General features: G+C 43.7%; 1 protein-coding gene across 1 annotated transcript in view; it reads left to right on the top strand.

The window, feature by feature from the left end:
- Positions 1–334: 334 nt before the first annotated feature.
- Positions 335–21,547, top strand: part of MPHOSPH10 (M-phase phosphoprotein 10) — a 42,560-nt gene continuing 21,347 nt past the window's right edge. The window contains exons 1-7 of the mRNA XM_085896507.1: positions 335–490; positions 11,100–11,727; positions 12,848–12,969; positions 15,892–15,982; positions 16,293–16,434; positions 16,529–16,596; positions 20,016–20,153. Coding sequence (XP_085752633.1) covers positions 396–490; positions 11,100–11,727; positions 12,848–12,969; positions 15,892–15,982; positions 16,293–16,434; positions 16,529–16,596; positions 20,016–20,153 — 1,284 coding nt within the window. The 5' untranslated portion in view covers positions 335–395. The remainder of the gene's footprint in view (positions 491–11,099; positions 11,728–12,847; positions 12,970–15,891; positions 15,983–16,292; positions 16,435–16,528; positions 16,597–20,015; positions 20,154–21,547) is intronic.

Genomic DNA, 21,547 nt, shown 5'->3' with positions numbered 1-21,547 from the left:
CGTTTCGTGAGGGATGAACGATGGAATGACGTCATGACGGCAGTATACGTCACGGTCCTCGCTCAGCTCGCTGACTGGACGCATTGAATATTTCTCGATGAGTTTATAAGAATTGCACGTTTTTTTTATGACGACGTCGTTTTTTCAGTTTTCTGGCAAGATGGCACGGCGCAGGAACCGTCAATCATTTCCGTATTAGCGATTACACATTAAGCGGTGTATAAGGCGCAGTATTGCCATAAGTGTTTTCTTGGTTTTTTTTTTGATGGAAATTTTTTTATTTTTGTTGTAATGATATTTAATATTTCGCTGCAAGACGGTTTTACCACAAGGAACGACGAAAGAAAAAAGAGAGAAAACAAATTCCGCTGTTCCTTCATTTGTGTCATCGCAACATGGCGCGTCCCGACACCCGAGCGTGGCCAGGCGTCGTCGGCGCGGCAATTGAGGTCGTCAAAGAGTGCGATGCCCGGATGGACCGGTTTCTCTCGTAAATATTACTTTGGGGTCGATGTGTACATATCATTCCACATTAACGTTCAATACGTGTGAACTTTTCACCTTTGATCTCCCTCAGGATGACAGGCATGTCCCCCTTGTGCTCGTCCTGTGTTTGCTCGTAATGGTTACGTGGTGCCTTTGGAAAATGGTAAGACCTTGTGTGCCGAGTCCCTGGTTTAACTCCTTCCACTTGGAGGGGTTGGGGGTTTTTATCATTGGTGACGTCACATCCTCAAAAATGATGCAACCAGCAGCAGCAACTCCGTACATCATCTGTTTCCACCTGGCACGACTGAAGTAATCTCATCTGTAAGGGTCACAAGGTCAACTCCTCGATTTTTGGGGAGTATATATGTATATATATATATATATATATATATACTAGTACGTGCAAAAAAAAGAAGAATTGTGACGTCATAGCACCATGTCCTGTCATTGGTTTGGTAAATAAATGGCCATAACTTGGGAAGTACTTGTCCGATTAATATCAAACCTTGAAAAGGCACACACTCAGGTCCCCAGCAATATACCTGGCAAGTTTCAATAAGATCGGACCAGTGGTTGTCGAGAAACAGCGGCCGCAGACAGACAGACAGACACACAGAGATTGCTGGAATTATAGATACGAGTACGTGCCCGTAAAAAAATGAAAAAAAAAAATTTTTTTTTAATAAATAAATATTCGAACCGCGAGCAAGAAACAACAACCACATAGGCCGTTTCTTCGCTCTCACATGCCCGTACGTGCGTTTCCCGAAAGTTCGCATATCGCAGTTACGATTATTCGCAATTTAGTTTTAATGGCCAATTTTTCAATTAGCGCCAACGTATTTTGCCTTTTCGCAATGTCTTCGCAAGGAAAAACACAAAGAGCAGAGACGGGAGGAAAAAAAAATTTACTTCCTGGTTCGGAGCACACCAGCTCACTCTGACGTTACAGAAATTTATGCACCGTCTAATATGAAAACGATCATAACATTGTGTTTCTCTATAAACGCGCATAAGAAATCGAGAAATTATTAGAATACACAAAGTCATCACTCTCCAGAAGCCCGTACGTTGTAACCCGTAATGGGGAACGCGGCTGAGCTTCCCTTCCCCCATCGGCCACGCCCACACAACAACGTGTCTTGTCATCGGTTTGGTAAATAAATGGCCATAACCTGGGAACCACTTGTCCGATTAATATCAAACCTTGAAAAGGCACATCCTCAGGTCCCCAGCAATATACCTGGCAAGTTTCAATCAGATCGGACCAGTGGTTGTCGAGAAACAGCGGACACACACACACACACACACACACACACACACACACACACACACACACACACACACACACACACACACACACACACACACACACACACACACACACACACACACACACACATTTCTGGAATTATGTATATATATATATATATATATATATATATATATATATATATATATATATATATATATAATAACTAATCGAGCCCATTACGTTTGAAATATCATGCTATACAGGAGGACTATATCGTTTTTGGTCCTATCTCTCAATGGTGAAGAATCAGTTAAAAAATTAAATAATTATCATATTCGGATCTTCACCAAAATCGAGTCAGCTCGTCCTTGTCACACACCCAACCTGTCCACCACGTTTCATCCGGATCCGTTCGCAATTTTTTGAGATATCGCGGACACGACCGGGCAGAAAGGGGTGAAAACATCACCTCATTCACCTTGGGTCGGTGCCGCTATTAATATATTATTAAAATCTCATCACTAAGACCTTCAAGCTAAAACCAAGACCTTTTGTCTGCACACCTGTGTTTTTGAAGGCCTCACCGGCAATGAGTCCGAAGGACAGGGTCTGTTACACTCGCATCGCAGGCAGGTCGGTGGTCTCTCTGTTTTCGACCATCATCGATCCTCCACCGTTGGTCCCTCTGATCTGTCATCCTTCCGACCTTCTTCCCGATGGCCTATGTACTCCACGATACACATGATCTTGCAGTAACCCCATCCTGGTGAAACTTCCAAAATCTTGGCTCACTACACACACCAACTCTCTCATTCCTCCCTTATCCCCTCTATGTAACCACTTTACAGTGGCCATGTGGTCTCGCTCTTCCCTCCACGACTTCAAACGAGCAGTCCGTGTCCCGTCGTCCCCAATTCTGAACCATGATCTTCACAATACCTCCATTAACGTTCTCTACCCCCTTGCTAGTTTCAGTGTTTTTTCAGTTTCATCTTGATAGTTTCAGTGCCTCCTTCCTCTGCTCTTATTTCGTTTGATCACTCCCTTTATGTCTGTCCCATTGGCGGTTCGACATTACTCTTCAATGAGCCTCGTTCCTGCAAAGGAAAAAAAATTATACAAATCGTCTTAACAGTGGTTCTGTAATATCCTAAATTTAGAGGGTTTTCTGAACTTGTTTCCTTTAGGTGTCGCACACTTGGTGGCTGCTCACCTGGATATTAAAGGTAGAACATCCTGCAGCATCGGTGTAACTGTCATTCGAATCTTTGTGCATTTTTATTTTCTTCAACAGCTGCCGGTTCATCCGACGACGTACCATCAGTCATAAAAGTCGCTTCCCCAGGCTCGATTTCACGGGGACATTTTCTTTGTCCAATGCGAGCAAAAATGTTCATGATTTTTTGTTTTTTTTTAAACATCTTCCTTCTGCCATTCCAAATCCCCAGGACATGCAAGCCTCACATCCTGCCTGTGTCAGAGTGAAAACCCAAATGATCACAGCGACTCTTTGAATGTGCTATTTTTCACCGAGAACTTTGTTGGGATGCAAGAATATATTTGTACCTTTTTATGAACCTGTAAACGTCTTTCTTTATTATGTTGTTCCGATTGTGATGTTGGAAGCGCCTTTATGAAGTTTGACATTTTGTGGTATAGTCACTCTTGTCATAGAAGAATTCCCCGTTTTATTAATTTGCTTTGAGACACAATTACTATACACAACTGGAAAGGGAAAGGGAAGTCATCCAAACTCTCTTCCTCATATGTGGCGACTTCAATTGTCATCATGCTAGTTGGCTCGGTGTGGGTACCTCTCTCACCTGTCATCGCACTTCATCAAAAGCTTTCTGCGACTCATTGGGACTGACTCCAATTGGTCAACTTCCCGACCCGGATCTCAACCAATGGTACTCCATCTCTTCTGGATCTGATTTTGACAAATTTCCCTGAAAATATCTGCTGTTCTTCCTCCACTCCAATCAGTTCTTCTGAACACGTCCTTGTCAAAGTGGACATCTCTCTGGCTATCATCAGAGAACCACCTCACCGCCGTTGAGTCTGGCATTTCACTCAAGCCGACTGGCAGGGTCTCCAAGCAGCCATCACACTTATAGACTGGTCTCGTATCGCTACTTTCTCCAACATCAACTCTTCCTGGGAATTCTTTCAAAGAAACTTGTTCTCCCTCATGCACAGATTTATCCCTTCTCGTCTTCAGTTGTCCTACCCTTCCTCCCACCCTTAGTACCCTGAACCTTGTGGCGAGGCAGTTGTCCTGAAACAACTTGCCTTTGCCTCATGGAAAGCAAACCCAACTGAAGGCAATCTCAGTTCCTTCCATAAAGCTTGGAACAAGTGTGTATCCACCCTCAGGAGAGCCAGAAAACAACATCTTTCTAATCTCAAGTCTGAACTCTCAAACCTCTCTCCCTCTTCAAAATCCTGGTGGCGTCTAATCAAATCTGTTTCTGGTGTATGTTCCCCCTCTATCCCCTCCCTTCCCCTCCATCTTGTGTTGTCAATGGAATTGGTGACATTCTCGTTGGTCAGGTCTTTCAGGGAGGCCAACTTCGGTTTGTATTGCGAAGCACTGGCTGCTCTAATCCCCTTGTTCTTTGCAAACAACAATGTGAACGATGCCAGATGGCTTCCCATCCATCTTAGAGACATGGTCACTTTAGAACACATTCACCCTGAGGTCTTTAATGAATTTCAACTGGGAAATTTTGTGGTACACAAGACTATCAGGGAGTTTTCTGGCTTGGCCATTGACCAAGCACATGAACAGGACAATGCAGTAGTGAAAGGTGATGGTGGTGCCATTGGGCTTACTGAGGATCCAGCTGCACTGAGTAGGTGGATGGTGTCTGGACCAGAAGTTAGCGTGCTAATATCACAGTATGAGTTGGCGTCACTGGCCAAAGTGGCAAATGAAGATATCACGCACCATGAGCAAACCAGCCTATCTCAGAAATCCTTCTCTGACAAGGTCCAGAAATTGTTTGGTGAAATGAAGGATCTGGGCAATCCTTTTCAGGAAGAATCAAAAGACCTGCTCACATTGGACTCAAAAACCATCGTGCATCTCAGTACTGCTGAACTTGTAAGGATTCATCTTGAGAAAGGTAAAGTTGCCTTCCGAGAATTTTTCAATCGTCTGGGTGACGGAGCTTCCTTCTATAAGCCCATCAAAAAGAACAAAGCAGACTTCTTTCGCCAAGAGGCAGCTGCAACTTCTGGCGACATGAAGCAGCAGGTACTCAAAGATGATTGTCGTTTGTTCTCGCAACTCTTTATATCCTACCAAGCACGAGAGTGTGACCTGCTTGAGTTTTTCCAACATGAAAACCAGTCTTTCCCTGCGGCGCTGAGTGACAGTGGGAAACTCCACACTGGTCAGAAGTCACAACTTGCAAAAATTCTGGAAGCTACAGTTACTTCTCCCGACACTAGACCAGGATGTGATGCTGTGATCATTGATGGGTCCTCTCTTGTGTATTCATTGCCGCCAAAGACCTTTGAGGAATATGCTGTCCTAGATGTGGTTCCAAAGATTCAGATGTACTCATCGAATTTCATGAGGACAGACATAGTTTTTGATATTTATTGGACTTCCAGCCTGAAGGCTGAAACAAGATCAAAGAGAGGCAAAGGGGATCGACGCCGAGTGATTGAGAAAACCAAGCTGCCACATAACTGGAAAAGTTTCCTGAGAGACAACAACAACAAGACAGAGCTCTTTGGGTTCCTTGCTGATAATATAGTGACCATGTGTCCTGACAATGTCGTTGTTGTGACCAAAGGAGATCAGGCTCTTTCCAAAAGATCCATCAGTCTTGATGGCTTCAGTCCTTGCAACCATGAGGAAGCCGACTCCAGAATCTTCACTCATGCTCTTCATGCAGCCAAGCAACAGATGACGTCTGTGTTGATTGAAGCATGTGACACAGATGTTCTTGTTGTTGCAGTCAGTGTTTTTGCTACCCTCCAAGACGCAGGCATGGAAATGCTGTGGGTTGAATTTGGCCAGGGTCAGATCATTAAGTGGTTGCCAATTCATGACATGGTGGCGAATCTTGGCCCAGACAAATCCAGTGACATGCTGTTCTTTCACACCTTCACTGGCTGTGATATTCTGTCAGCTTTTCGTGGAAAAGGCAAAAAAAACCGCATGGCAGGCATGGGAAGTTTACCCTCAAGTGACTCCCGTCTTCAAGAAGTTAAGTCAGTACCCACCAGTCCTGGAAAACGCAGACTACAACGTCCTTGAGAAGTTTGTCATCACCATGTATGACAAGAACAGCACTATGGACAAAGTTGATGAGGCAAGACTGGACTTGTTCGCTCGGAAGCAAAGGTCTTAGGATGCCATTCCACCGACAAGCGCAGTTCTCATACAGCATGTCAAACGGTCTGCCTACCAAGCAGGCTGCATATGGGGCCAGGCAACAGTGTGCAAAATGCACACTGAAAGCCCTGCAAACTGGGGGTGGCGGAAAGATGGTGAGGTCTGGCAAGTCTTTTGGACGACCCTTCCACCCATTGCCCAGAGTTGTCAGCAGTTAACAAAATGTGGCTGCAAGACGGAATGCCGAGGGCGATGTAAATGCTATCGCTTCAGTCTCAAGTGTACACAGTTGTGTGCATGCAAATGTGAGGACGAAATGATTGACGAATCCACCACGTGAATCAAAAGATAATTTCCTGCTGTATATGCAATATTATTCTTCATTTTTTTTTCTTTTTGCAAAATGTAGCGCTAAAAGAGCCTGTCATCATTTAATTCCGGCCATATCATCTTAGTTTTCAATAACTACGATTTTGTAAGTGCAGAAATGGATTTTTGTAACTTAAAACATATATTTTGATGCATCATAGAACGTTAAAATAGCATTATTCCATCAAAATTCAGCTCAAACACAGATTCAAACCACTTCAAATGGTGGCCATCTTGAAAAATGGCGGCCATTTTGTTTTTCAACGTGGGTAACATACTTTTCTGAGAGAATAGGTCCTGGAGCACATGTATACCAAATTTGGTGCTTGTACCACCAAGTGAAAGATTATTTCAGTAATCTGCTGCACTACAGACGGCATCAGCCCATGTGTCCTAAAAACCTGCTCCTCTGCTCTTGCTAACCCTCTCTCCGTTCTATTCACCCTCTCATTTGCTCAAGGTCATCTGCCATCTGCTTGGAAATCAGCAAACATTACTGTCCTGCATAAAAAGGTGCAAAAACAGATCTCTGCAGCGACAGACCAATCAGCCTTCTCCCAATCATCAGCAAGGTTATGGAATCCATCATCGCTTCAGACATGAAATCCTTCCTCTTCTCCAATGGCTTAATTTCCGATCATCAATTTGGTTTCAGACCAGGTCACTCGACCCTGGATATGCTGCTTCTGCTCTCCCAACAATGGATGGAGGTCCTCAATGCCAGACAGGAAATCCGAGCCGTATCCCTGGACATATCACGTGCTTTTGACACAGTCTGGCACCCTGCCCTGCTCAACAAACTCTCTTCCCATGGTATCCAAGGCCATCTCCACTCATGGCTCGCAGACTTCCTCTCCTGTCACAGTCAACGTGTGGCCCTAAATGGAGTTCTTTCATCCCCTCTTCCTGTGCAGGCTGGAGTTCCTCAAGGTAGCGTTCTGGGCCCTGTTCTTTTTCTGGTTTTCATCAATGATCTCTCCGATTCTCTGGAAAATCCTCTATATCTCTTTGCTGATGATTCCACCCTCTGCCGTACCATCTGTCATCCCTCAGACCGACAAGCAGCAGCTTCTTCGCTCACTGCAGATCTGGGTGAAATCACAAACTGGTCCAACACGTGGAACATGTCTTTCAATCCAGACAAATCTCACACTCTCACTGTCTCTCCGAAAGGACCGTTTAGAAAAACCCCCATCCACTTTCTCAACAATCCTCTGGAAGAAGTCCTTTCTTTCATGCTTCTGTGTCTCATTATCTGCCATGACCTTTCCTGGGAAAGCCACATTTCAAACCTCGCCTCCAAAGCCAGTCGCCAACTGGGAATCCTCCGTCGTGCAAAGTCCTTCCTCGGCCCACCTGAGCTCCTGACCACTTACAAAGCTTTTGTCCACAGCCTGATGGAGTGCTGCTCTCCCCTCTGGGCTGGTGCTCCTGCCTCCCACCTTTCTCGGCTTCACGCTGTGGAAACCAAGGCATTTCGGATCATTGGCATCTCCCGCAATGAGGCTGAGTCTTTGGGCCTCTCACTCCCTCACCACAGGCTGGTCGGTGGTCTTTCTGTCTTCTACAGTCTCCTCTCCAGCCTCGCCCCCCCTGCTCTCTCTGCGATTTGTCCCAACCACATTTTCGCAGGGCGCTCAAAGGTCCGCCAACAACCCCCATCTGGTAAAACTACCAAAATCACGAATCACTGCTCATCTTCACTCTTTCATTCCTCTTTTTTTCCCGCCTTTGGAATAAACTCCCTCACTATTCAATCCCATTCTTCCCTCCAGTCCTTCAAAACAGCTGTTCACCACCACCTATCATCCTCCATCCAAATCCTCGATCTTTTCTACCCCCAATAATCCACCCCAAACCCACCTCTTTCAAATTCCCTGCTTTCCTTCCTGACAGTCCCTGTGGTGTCCATCTTGTATACCCCAGGTTCCCCACCCCATCCCTCTCCCTTCCACAGATCTCCTAATGTCTCTGTTCCCCACTGTTTTGTCCTTCCCACTCCCGCCCCTAGTTTCTCATGCCACCCTTGCTGTGCGTTGTGTGTTTGCTCTCACACGAGCCTCGACAAGGTATACAAAAAATATATATATAGAAATAAGCACTCCAATTATCATTGATCTTCTTCTTCTTCTTTCGGCTGCTCCCGTTAGGGGTCGCCACAGCGGATCATCTGTATGATCCGCATAGTGATTTGGCACATGTTTTACGCCGGATGCCCTTCCTGACGCAACCCTGGTCGCCTCTTACGACACAGGGATATGGTACACCTATTTTAACCGGGGTATACACCGGCCCAGTATACTGGTACTCATTTCGCCGACCTCGGAAGGATGACAGGCTGAGTCAACCCCCTGGTGTATTAATTCAGTGGCCCAACGGGGCTTGAACTCAGGACCTTTTGGATCCCAAGCCACTGCCCTAACCACTGCGCCAACACACCAGGCTGGTGTCATTATCCAATTATCATTGATATACATATATATATATATATATATATATATATATATATATATATATATATATATATATATATATATATATATATATATATATATATATATATATATATATATATATGTAAATCATTTATTTATTATCATCATTAATATTTGCTGCATGTTTATTCGGTTAACATGGACGTTAAGCTCTACTGGAGAGAGAGAGGTCTCGTTGATTTAAAAATAAATAAATAAAACAAATCCACCCACAAAATCCTCGTCATCTTCCCCTTGTAAGACGAGTCTTCTTCGTAACTCTGCAAAACAAGAGCGCACTTGGTGTGCCTCTGGTCACTCCGCTGGCGGTTTTAATCAAAACGCACAATGTTGTACTTCACAAACACATTACACGTCTCTATGAACATCAATGAGGATATAAAATGAACTAAGGATGCCAAAAATGATTTGTTGTTGTTGTTTTGTGTTCCTTCCATGTACGTTTACATATTTTACGATTGTTTCGAGAAATACATAGTACATTATTACTATATATGATTATTTGTGCTCCTCCAATGCCCTTCTAAAGAGTTCCTGCTGCCTTACAATCAATAAACGTTACCATGGGAACCACGCTACGTTACATAAAGCTCCCGTTCCCGCATCTTCTTCCTTGATCTCGGAAACGCGGACTTTTAAAATGGGCATCACTATGATGAAACGAATTTTATATTTTTTTATTCCAAGTTAATTAATTATTAGCTTTCTGTCGGTACCATTTTTGTTATTCTATGGCCATAGGAACCCTTTTGCGCACACACACACACACACACACACACACACACACACACACACACACACACACACACACACACACACACACACACACACACACACACACACACACACACACACACACACACACACACACACACACACATTGTTGTACTCAAGTGTGGCATTTTGGGGTTAAAAAAATAATTTGATAGCTAGATAAATACCGTGTTACGTTCTCCAAACTTTCAGCAATTAAAAATGAAGTCTCGCTTTATCGCAATTCCAGAGCAGTGTGTGTTGTCATCTCCTTTCATTGTCATTCAAGATGTTAACTCTGCTTTTGATTGAAAGTCAAAGGTTATCAAGACCATTGTGTATCTCGATCAGTTGAGGAAATGTCGTGCTTATTTTACCCTTTTAATAGTTCACGATTGAGGTTTTAAAGGATTTTTCCTCACTGGCGTTGAGATTCCTGGCCAAACGTCGTGAGACCTCATTGTTTGTGCCGTCGACAGCATTGCCAAATAGTCCAGCAATTTTTGTTGATGATATCAAATGGTTAACAATAACCGCAAGAAAACAGGTCACAGACAGGTCAGTGGTCTCTCTGTCTTCTTCCGCCTCCTCTCTGGTCGTGCACTCTCTGCCGTTTCCTTGCTTTGTCCCCCCCTCCAAGGTTTCTGCAGGGTACACGCATTGGTCCACCATCAACCTCCTTCTGGTGAAACTATCAAAATCCAGGATCACTGCTCACCTCCACTCATTTGTTCCTGTTTCTCTCGCCTGTTGAACCAACTTCCACATTCTCTTCAATCACATTCTTCCCTCCAGGTCTTCAATACAGCTGTTCACCACAATCTCACATCATCCCCATGCAAAAATCATGATCTTTTCTACCTGCGTTAACCCCACCCACACATTCCCTCCAGTTTCCCCTCCTGAGAGTTTCCTTCTGTATCCATCTTGTCCACCCCATGCATCCTCTCCCCGTACCCATTGTTTGCCTCCCCCTGTGTTGGCCTTTCACCCTCTCTCTACTCTTCCTTTTGTCCTGTTACATCCTGATCCATTCAGTGTACTTGTACTAGCTCTTCCATGAGCCTAGACTATCGACGGAAAAAAAAATGCCTCCAAATGATGTGTTTTTTTTTTAGAGGTCGTCAGGATCCAATATTTCAAAACTTGTTGAGGTTGTTATTCGAAGTTTGGCGTTTTTCAGTGAAACTTGTCCAGGTAACATGCACACAAAGGTTTTCCAGTACTCGTGCAATCAATACATCCAAACTTGACTTGTGCAGTTTGTTGCTAGTCATGTGCTGCCATAGCCATATATTTTATTAAGTAAAAGTCTCGATTACATTTTTCTCACACTGATTTTTTCCGAATTTAAAGTGGTTTGTTGTCGATTTACGATCATGTGCAGTGTGCAGGAGGAATTGGCTGACCAGATGCTGGAGATGACAAAGAAACTGTACGACCTTCATAAGCTCCAGGAACCTTCTGTTGCGTTCCATGGAAGCCCTCTGCAGAAGTTGCAGGTCGAAGGGTTTGATGCAGAGCAAGTGTGGCAGCAACTGGAGCTGCAAAATGAACTGGTTATTCAGCAATTGTTGAAGCGTGTGGCCAATCTTGGCACTGGACAAGCCATCAGCCTCTTGCCAATTGAAGCCGGTGGTGATGCGGAAGATCTCTTGTTGCTTGAAAACGACAGTTGTGAGGAATCTGATGGGAATGATTCTTCAGGAACCCCAGGTTCCGACGGCGAAGCGGGTAAAAGTGATGCAAGCAACTCGGACGTGGATTTTGACATTGATGATTTAGAATCGACTGCACAGCCGTCGTCTGTTTTGAAGGACAAAAATCGTTTGGAGGATGGGTTTTTCTCCTTGTCTGAGATGGAAGCTTTCTTGGAATCGGAAGAGAAGCGAGAGGACCGTAAACGTCAAACTGATGGGTCACGGGCTGATGCCGTTGTGGAGGAGAACGAGGATGAAGAGGTGGATTATTTTGAAGACGTGACTGAAGATGATTACATGTTTGGAGAGGACGAGGTGGGTAGCATGTGATCGAACCGCTTTGTTTCCGAGCAGAATGTGCCGATTGTTTTATTGTTCGGAAAATTTCCAATGAAAAGCTTCAACTTATTAGGGGAAAAGCTTGTTTATAGGGCACATTGGGAAAAGCTAACTATTTGTACTTCATTCAGAATATATGAAACTTTGTTCTCTTACGGAGAAGCTGGGACACGTGTTTAGGATGTGTAAGAGCAGTCGGGGACTTTTTCGCACTTTTACATGAAATACAAGTTCATGAGTATTCTGCAATGGCACTCGGTAGAGCGCATACCTCCGCCACCCTAAACAGTTTACGTTTTGTGGATCCCACTGATTGACTGGTTCCGGATCTGGACCATTCGTCCTCGTTACACACCAAAATCGAATCGGCTTGTTCTTGTCACCTGTCACCTACCCAACTCATCCACCTAGTTTTGTCGTACATCCACTACTCTCTCACTTTTTGGCCCCATCTCTCAATGGTGAAGCATCACTGAAAAAAATTCTAGTGTCAGGATCTTCACTGAAATACAATTTGTCCTTGTCACACTCCCAACCTGTCCACGAAGTTTCATCCGACAGACAGAAAAGCAGGGTTGAAAGCATAACCTCCGTCCACCTTCGGAGGTAATAACTGACCAATTACAGTCTTGGTAATTTGCACCTGGGATCCCAGCATTGTCGGAGGTTAAATGTAAAAACAAACTACAGCGAAGTCAATTGGGGGGACGGCAGCGCATCACAAATCCCCATGCTCCCCACCTTAAGCAAAGTTGAAAGATGGCAAAACGTTCCACCCAGAATGACCCAATGTCCAATTTTGAGTTTCAAAAAAATCTTCTGTTTTGATTCCTGTAACCCTACGTCTCCTTCTTGCCGCTCTCACACCTTCTTGTCGTGTGGCGATAACGACCAAGTTTGGCGAATTTCTGCACAACTGTTTACGAGGAGGATGGCGTTGGATAGAAAGCATCCCCCCCCCTGTGTTTTTTAAAAAGTGCAGTTTAAAAAATATTGAAGGTCTTTCATCCCTCCCTCCCTCCCCCCTTTCCTGCCTGAAATCTTTTTTCTTCTTCTTCTTTTTAAAATACAAATTGCTGCATTTGTGTTTATCCAGGAAGAAAAGAACCCGAGAGATCTTAAGTACAAGGATTATTTTGAAGGTCAAGGAAACAAGCAGAAGCTGAACAAGAAAGTGACATTTGGAGATTTTCAGGAAGAGAACAGACACGATGATAGGTGAGCTTGGCATGAAGTACGTGAAATGCAAGAACAAGTGTTGCTTGCTTCTTGCTGCTGTCGATCTGCGTTCGTGGCCTGGTAGAACGTTGGACAGAATTGACAGAACATACACGTTGTGGGGAGAAAGGAGGAGAGGAGTGTTTTTGGGCGATGACCCTTTGGTGGAGCAAAGAGGATGAGATAGAGATAAGGGTTTATTCTGATAAAATGGGGAAAATCAGGGAGGGAAAGGATTGAAAGGTTAAGTAGGAGTTGGGGAGGTTAAAATGACTAAAAAGTGTGGAGGTGATCGTTCAGTGTTCGCCTGGCTTCACCAATCACGTAGATGTTGCAGAGTGCGCACGTTATTGCGTCGATGACATTGACCGAGGTATCATGGTCCTTAACTTTAATATTGCTTTTCGGTCCTGAGAGGTGTGGAAGTGATTGATCTACATTTAATGGTGTAACGCCCATAACATTGTGAAAGACTGTTCTGGCACAAACCTCCTGATCACCTGCAAATCCACTCACCTGATTCCGAATGTTGCTGCCTGCGTCAAGTGAGTGCAGCAATTCGCGACGTTTCGATGATTAAATAAATTGGTCATGAGAGTCAAAAGATGAAAATCCGATTCCTTTTAAATTCAATAGTGTCTGATATCAGTCTTGGGGGGTGGGGGGGGCGAAGAGCATCGTTGGGTGGGGAAGGTTATTTGCTCATTCTGGAAGATAACATTGTTTAGGTGTGTACAATCTTGTTGGGTTTTACAACCTCTGCCTTATGACCACCTGTGCATGTGAAGAAGCTCTTCCAGATGTGTACGGAAATCCACGCATTTTTGTAACAACTCACGCAGAGGTTTCCGTATTCGAATCGTCAGAAAAGCATGCCGTGGTTTATAGGGGAATTGAGGTTCCATTCCAATATCCAATGTGCCGATTTCGTTTCTTCAGCCATTCCATCCGGATGAGGTGCAGTGATGACACATTATGACCATGAATTTGTGAATTGCACCCATTGCCGTTCCCTCCTACGTGAACTTCACGGAAAACACTGAAGTGCCATATTTACATTGCATGAAGTAAAAACTCGATTCTGACACACTCACACTCACACTCACACACACACACACACACACACACACACACACACACACACACACACACACACACACACACACACACACACACACACACACACGGTAATGTCTGTTGGTCATGATTGAGTTTGTGACCACATCGATATGAAATCGATAAATCTTAACGATGAGCGTTGACGCAGGAGGAGGCCATTTGGTCCATCATGCCTGTGCTGCACCACCACCACGTTAAATCAATCCATCAGGCTCTTGACTCGGTTTCATCGGGTGGAGGAGTGGGGATGAGTAAAGTGTGACGAGCACAGGGACTAGAATGTCATAAATGCAGGTAAAATCAATATTTTAAAACCCATTTGTTCATTAAGACTTGCAACTTTCACCTGTAACATGTGGCATGGTGTGTTTACTGGCCCCTGCTGGAGGGGGTGGTTAAAATGCATTCCGTTCATCTCTTTGCAGAGAATGTTACCAATTTTAACCTCCTCTGTGGATTCGCCATTAAAGCTGCACCGAAACGGTTTCTCGCGTGCTAAATCTGCAATGGTCGGTCACCACACCAATATCAGTTTATTATAAGGAGGCACAGGATGACAAAAACGGAGAATCCCGGGACAAAAAACAAGCAGACATGAAAACGGGCAGATATATCGATAAAGTACGCTCGCGATCCAACATGAAGAAAACCCACTTGATACAGGAAATGTAATTCAATCAAAATGGCCACGAGTGCACAACTGGGGGTGCCAGGCGAGGCCTTTTTGGGCAGACATTATAGCGTTAATGAGTCCAGTTTCCGCCAAGTCAAGAAATGCGCAGAAAACATAAGGGGGTAGTGAATGCTCTGGTTTACACCGGAGCGAGGCTGGTTCTGGGAAACCGCTCCATTACATGACGCATGACACCCCCCCCCCCTTCCCATTTATATAACACTTGTAAAAAGGTGAAGAAATAAAAAAAAATTATCACTTTCTTTTGCATTGTTTGTTTTGTTACAGTTTGGACAGGATCACCCCTCAAAATGCATACTTTAACATGAATTATTCAAATTAGGGGTGTCCTGGCATGCCCCCCAGACAGCCCTAGTAAGGAGTCTTTTCGCTCGTTACTTTCCTTTTTTCAAAAGCTCTGCAGTTTCACCCATGCTCATGTGTTGGTGGCAGCTTGTTTGTGACGTCAAAAGGAGAATTTTTGTCGTAAAAGTAGTTGTTCAAGTTTTCCTCTGCATTTGCACAGAGGGAGTTCATATAATGGAAAACGATTGTCTGCATAACTTAAGCTAACAAGCATGTCAAGGCTTCCTTGAGTCCCGGCTGCCTCTGCACATCCTTTCCATTGATTTGATTCAAAACGTGTAATTTGATATTAGCTTTGTTCATCAGGTTTCTTTTTCTGTTGTGTACTATTATATCACCTTTTGAAAGCCTGCTGTTGGCTTGACACTTCAGGTGGCTGGCTTAAGATCTTAGAGTCTTGAGTTTGAGCCCCTGTAATGCTGGTAGATAACGCCAGGTGAGTCGAGTCAGTCTGCCATCCCTCTGAGGTTGGCAAAATGAGTCCCAGCTTCCTGGAAATAGGGGCACTGCACTAGTGGCACAGCTGCGCTCCAAGCAACGATGCGACCAGCAGCCGAAGGCTGCATACGAAATGAACGAACGAACCTTTTGAAGTATATTTGGTGAATATCAAATGGTGTAGCGTTACTTGATCGGTGATTTATTGGGAGTCCTTCAAAAGTTGTTTTGAGCATTCTCTCATCGTGTCAAATCCAAAATCCAATCTTTGCAACTGATGAGACCATGATGCGTGTTTGGCTCTCAACACCCAACTTCCGAAACAGGTCTGATGAGCAGGAACTGGGTGTACATATTTCAGCTGACAAAGCGGAACAGCAAAAGGGGAAATCATCTTTTGAGAAGACCGAAGAAAAGGTACGACTTTGAAAGCACGCCCAATACTCCTTTTGAAACTTGCTTTGTATTTCCTTTGTACTTCAAACGAGGAAAGTCTTTTTTTTTAAATAGATAAAATGATTCTTAAGCTGTGGGCCTATCCTTTTTCTGTATTCCTCAGAATATCTTTTTTGATGAATGTTCACACTTGGATACAGAAGACCTGACCTTCACTGGTTGTCTGTAGCGTGACTCGTTTTGCTGTCAATGGGTGTCCTTTATATGTGTCCTTTATATGTGTCCTTTTCACAGACACCATAACACCCTTTGGTTTTTGTATCCCATGCAGATCCGCCATCAAATCCGGGAGCTGGAGGCCGAGGCGTTGGCTGAACGACCCTGGCAGTTGCGTGGAGAGATGACTGCTGAGCAGCATCCAGAGAATGGTCTTTTGGAAGAGAGCATACTATTTGACCATGCTGTACGCATGGGTAAGAATTGTTCAGGAACATGTTGGACTTGGGTTCTTTGTGAAACAAATTGTTTTTCAAAACAATGTGTTGTTCTCTGCATGGTTTGCTACAGCTCCTGTGATCACTGAGCAGACGACTTCTAAGTTGGAAGATATGATATGCCAGCGGATCAAAGACAAGGTATTATGTGAAATTTTATTTTATAATTTGTGCCCAATGACCAGAACATCATACATCTTGGAATTGTGATATTTGTCTATCGTCAAGCTCCCCCCCCCCCATCCCCAAATCCATAATGGAGGAATTTGGGGCAGCACTGCCTTTTCATGAAACGGTAGCGTTTTTATGCCCATCTCAAGTTGTCTTGACGGCATTAAGAGGTCACCACATTGTGGGCTGGCATCACGTGTGGACCATACCAGGTGGGTAAGGGAGGATTACCCCTTCCCTGAAGGGTATTCACAAGTCAGCTGAGTTTTTGCAGCTGATGTGATCGTTACTTGTTTTCCAAACTCATGTAATCCGAATCCTCAACACTGCTCCCATTAGTTGGATTTTGATACCTGACGTTTGTGGTTTAGTTGATATGCGGACAGAGTTGACTGTACTTCCAAAAAAAAAAAATTCAATAATTTTTGTCCCTCTGCCGATGAAGCTGTCCGTCCGTCCTTGATCGGTTTTCATTATCGCAATAACTTGAGAACGGTTGAAGAGATCTAAGTCAAACTTGGTACAAGTATGTATCATGATGCAAAGATGAACTGATTAGATTATGGAGTCAAAAGGTCAATGGTCTGAGGTCCCGAAAGGTAAAAATTCTGTGACTGCACTAACTTGTGAACCAGGAATAGGATTTTGACCAAACTTTGCAGAAGTCTATATTATGATGCAAAGATGAACTGATTAGATGTTGTCATCAAGAGGTCAAAGGTCAGTGTCTGTGATAGGTTTTTGTGACTGCGATAACAGAATAACGGCTGAAGAGATCGAAGTCAAACTTGGAACAAGTATGTGTAATGATATATAAAGATAAAGTGATTAGATTATGGGGTCAAGAGGTCCAAAGGTCAGAGGTCCTGTTTGGTAAAACTTCTGTTATCGTGCACACTTGTGAACCAGTGATGAGATTTTAACCAAACTTAGATAAAATGTACACATAATATATCTATATATGTGTGTATATATACATATATATATATATATATATATATATATATATATATATATATATATATATATATATATATATATTAATTATACACGACCAGTCAAAAGTTTTAGAACACCCCCATTTTTCCAGTTTTTACTGAAATTTAAGTAGTTCAAGTCCAGTGAATAACGTGAAATGGTACAAAGCGAAGCGGTAAACTACCAGAGGTTGAAAAAAAAGTTTAGGTTCCCAAAAACTGAAAAATAATGTATATTTCAGAGTTGTTAAAAAACTTTTGGGGGGCCCTTTTCAGGGAACAAGTAATGGGTTAGCAACTGCAGCTGTTCTGCAGCAATGGAAGTAAATTAAGCCTTGAAAGTTGATGCAAACAATTCCTGCAGGTGTCCCAACTTTTGTTGATTAGTTACAAACCCTCTGTCTGTATAAAAGCAGTGTTGGAACAGACTGTTGCTACACCCTCTGAAGCATTATTTGGACAATATTGCCCTGCAGGAAGTAGTATATGGCTATCATAATGGCGAGAAAAAGACAATTAACAAAGGAAGACAGACAGACCATTATAACTCTTAAAAGTGTAAGTCTTTCCTTTGGAGAAATTGCAAAGAGGCCAAGGTGTCAGTGAGTAGAGTTTCCTCCACCATCAAAAGGCACTTGGAACTGGAGGAAACTCTGACAGGAAGAGGTTTGGCAGACCCAAATCCACAACACAATCAGAAGACAAGTTTCTGAGAGTCAACAGCTTGCGTGATAGGTGGCTCACGGGACAGCAGCTTCAAGCACAGCTTGACACTGGTCGAAGTAAGGAAGTCTCCATTTCAACTGTGAAGAAAAGACTTCGAGCTGCAGGTTTGACAGGTCGAGTGGCAGTAAGAAAGCTATTGGTAAGATGGCAAAATAAGAAAAAGAGGCTTGCCTGGGCCATGAAGCACCGCCAGTGGACTACTGAAAACTGGAAGAAGGTCATATGGACCGATGAATCAAAATTTGAAATCTTCGGTTCATCACGCAGGGTTTTTGTACGCCGTTGAGTAGGCGAAAGGATGGTTCCTCAGTGTGTGACACCAACTGTCAAACATGGAGGAGGAAGCGTGATTATCTGGGGCCCTTTTGCTGGATCCAGAGTCGGCGACTTGCACAGAGTGACCGGCACCCTGAACCAAAAGGGCGACCACAGTATTTTGCAGCACCACGCAATACCCTCTGGTCTACGCCAAGTTGGTCAGGGATTCATCCTACAGCAAGATAACGACCCAAAACATGCCTTCAAGCTATGTCAGAACTACCTTTGAAGAAAATAACAAGACGGTTGGCTTCAAATCATGGAATGGCCAGCACAATGTCCAGACTTAAACCCCATCGAACTGGTTTGGGATGAACTAGACAGAAGGGTGAAAACAAAGCAACCTACAAGTGCAACACATTTGTGGGAACTTCTGCAACAGTGTTGGGAAGAACTTTCCGAACAATATTTGATTTTCATTGAAGAAAGAATGCCACGAGTATGTTCGGCTGTTATATCTGTAAAAGGTGGTTAATTTGACGAGTCAAAAATTTAGATTAAATTTTGTTAAACAAAACGATTCCATGATTTATGTTTTTTATTTGCAATTGTTTATTTGTTCTATGCTTTAATTTCAGAGTACATTGAAACATTAAACTGCTTCAATTTCAGTAAAAACTGGAAAAATGGGGGTGTTCTAAAACTTTCAACTGGTGGAGTATATTAGATGATGCAAAGATGAACTGATTAGACTATGGGGTCAAGAGGTCACTGGTACTGTTCATTCATAACGTTGTTATTTTAGAACAGCTGAAGGGATTAAAATCAAACTTGGTTCAAGTGTGTATCAAGATGTAATAATGTGGGAGGTGGTGTATCGGTCAACGATGTGACGTTGAAGAGTACTATTCTATTTTTTTCCAGTTTTAGTTGATTGAAGGTTGCAATTACTGTCGAGTTTTTGTGTGTTTTTATTTTTATTTTTTCCTTCTCCTCCTTCTCCTTCTCCTCCTTCTCCTTCTCCTTCTCCTTCTCCTTCTCCTCCTTCTCCTTCTCCTTCTCCTTCTCCTTCTCCTTCTCCTTCTCCTTCTCCTCCTTCTCCTTCTCCTTCTCCTTCTCCTTCTCCTTCTCCTTCTCCTTCTCCTTCTCCTTCTCCTTCTCCTTCTCCTTCTCCTTCTCCTTCTCCTTCTCCTTCTCCTTCTCCTCCTTCTCCTTCTCCTTCTCCTTCTCCTTCTCCTTCTCCTTCTCCTTCTCCTTCTCCTTCTCCTTCTCCTTCTCCTTCTCCTTCTCCTTCTCCTTCTCCTTCTCCTTCTCCTTCTCCTTCTCCTTCTCCTTCTCCTTCTCCTTCTCCTTCTCCTCCTCCTCCTCCTTCTTCTTCTTTTAGAGTTCTGTGTGTATCTTTGATGCCAATATCTACTTATCATGCAGGCCTGGGATGATGTTGTACGAAAAGAGAAACCAAAAGAAAATGCGGCAGAGTTCAAGAAAAGGGTTGTGTTGGACGAAGAGAAGAGCAAGTTGAGCCTTGCTGAGATCTATGAACAAGAGTTTGTCAAACAAACACAGGTAACCAGCTTTAGGGGAATCGCTTCCTGCCTCGTCTCTCTGAGCGAGTTTACACTTTGCCCATATTCGGGGTTGAGGTGTGAAAGCGATCCCAATGGTTCGGTTTGGGGTTTTCTGCACATGTAAAAATCTGAGCTGATTTCCACCAAATAAGGCTGAGTTTTTCAAACGGGATTTGCGTGTTTTATGTTATTGTGTCTTGTCTCGGTGTTGCTGTTGTATCCCTTGCTATATCTCATGTTAATTCGTTTGTTGTTTTTGCTATTCGTTTCGTACAGTATTGTTCAAGGCCTGATAAGGCCTATGCCCAGATAGAAAGTCTGAAAATTATTTGTGTCTGTTTCTTGTTTTGTTTTCTTCTTCTCGGGTATCTTGCGACTACCTCTTCAAACATCTGGGGCCTGCACTCCAAGGTTACAGATCTTTTCATCCATGCTGCTTCTGATAAATCGGACATAATCTGTTCAACAGAATCCTTTGTCCCACAGGATGTCCCTGACTCCTTAGTGTGTCTCCCCGGTTATTGGCTTCTCTGATTTGATAGGCCTAAATAAACCATGCCCCAGCTGTGGAGTTGCACTTTCCATCATCAACTAAATTTGTCACTCTCAATGTACTGATCTTACACCTCCCATTCTCCAGGAGTACCTCTGGCTGCGACTTCCCCTCTGCACCCACTTCTTGTTCATCTGTGTGTTTCACCATCCTCCTAACAGTGATGACTCCATGGACATTCTCTGTCTCTGTCTCTATCTCTGTCTCTCTCTGTCTCTCTGTGACAGTATGGACAAACTTTTAAGCACTCATCCCATCACTCGCTTCCTCATATGTGGCGATTTTAATTGTCACCATGCAACTTGGCTGGGTGTTGGTACCTCTCACCAGTCATGGCCTTTCAGCAAAGAACTTCTGTGATTCCACGGTACTGATTCAACATGTGAACTTTCCAACCCCGATTTCTCCCAATGGCAAATCCTCTTTTCTAGACTTGGTGATGACGAACTTTCCCACAAATGTCTCCTACTCTTCCTCTGCTCAAATTGGTTCATCTGATCATGTGCTTGTGAAAGTCAACGTCTCTCTGGCTATTCTTAGTGAGCTGTGTCAATGCTGGCAAGTCTGGTATTTCACTCAAGCAAATTGGCAGGAATTGAAAACAGCCATCTATCTTCACAACTGGTCTCCCACATCCACTGCCCTGATGTTAACTTGGCATGGGAATTCTTCCACAGAAACCTGCTTTCTCTCATACATGGATGCATCCCATCTAATCTTCAATTATCCTACCCCTCTTCCTACCTATGGTACACTGAATCCTGTGGTGAGGCAGTTGCACTGAAACAACTTGGCTTCTCTTCCTGGAAGGCAAATCCGACCAAAGGCAATCACTGTGC

The sequence above is a fragment of the Eptatretus burgeri genome, chromosome 9 (genome assembly GCF_056783735.1).
Source record: "Eptatretus burgeri isolate ZD-2024b chromosome 9, Ebu_testis_v1, whole genome shotgun sequence".
Taxonomy (NCBI): Eukaryota; Metazoa; Chordata; class Myxini; order Myxiniformes; family Myxinidae; genus Eptatretus; species Eptatretus burgeri.
Note: the sequence above shows the minus strand (reverse complement) of the source record. Positions and strands in the feature narration are given on the sequence as shown.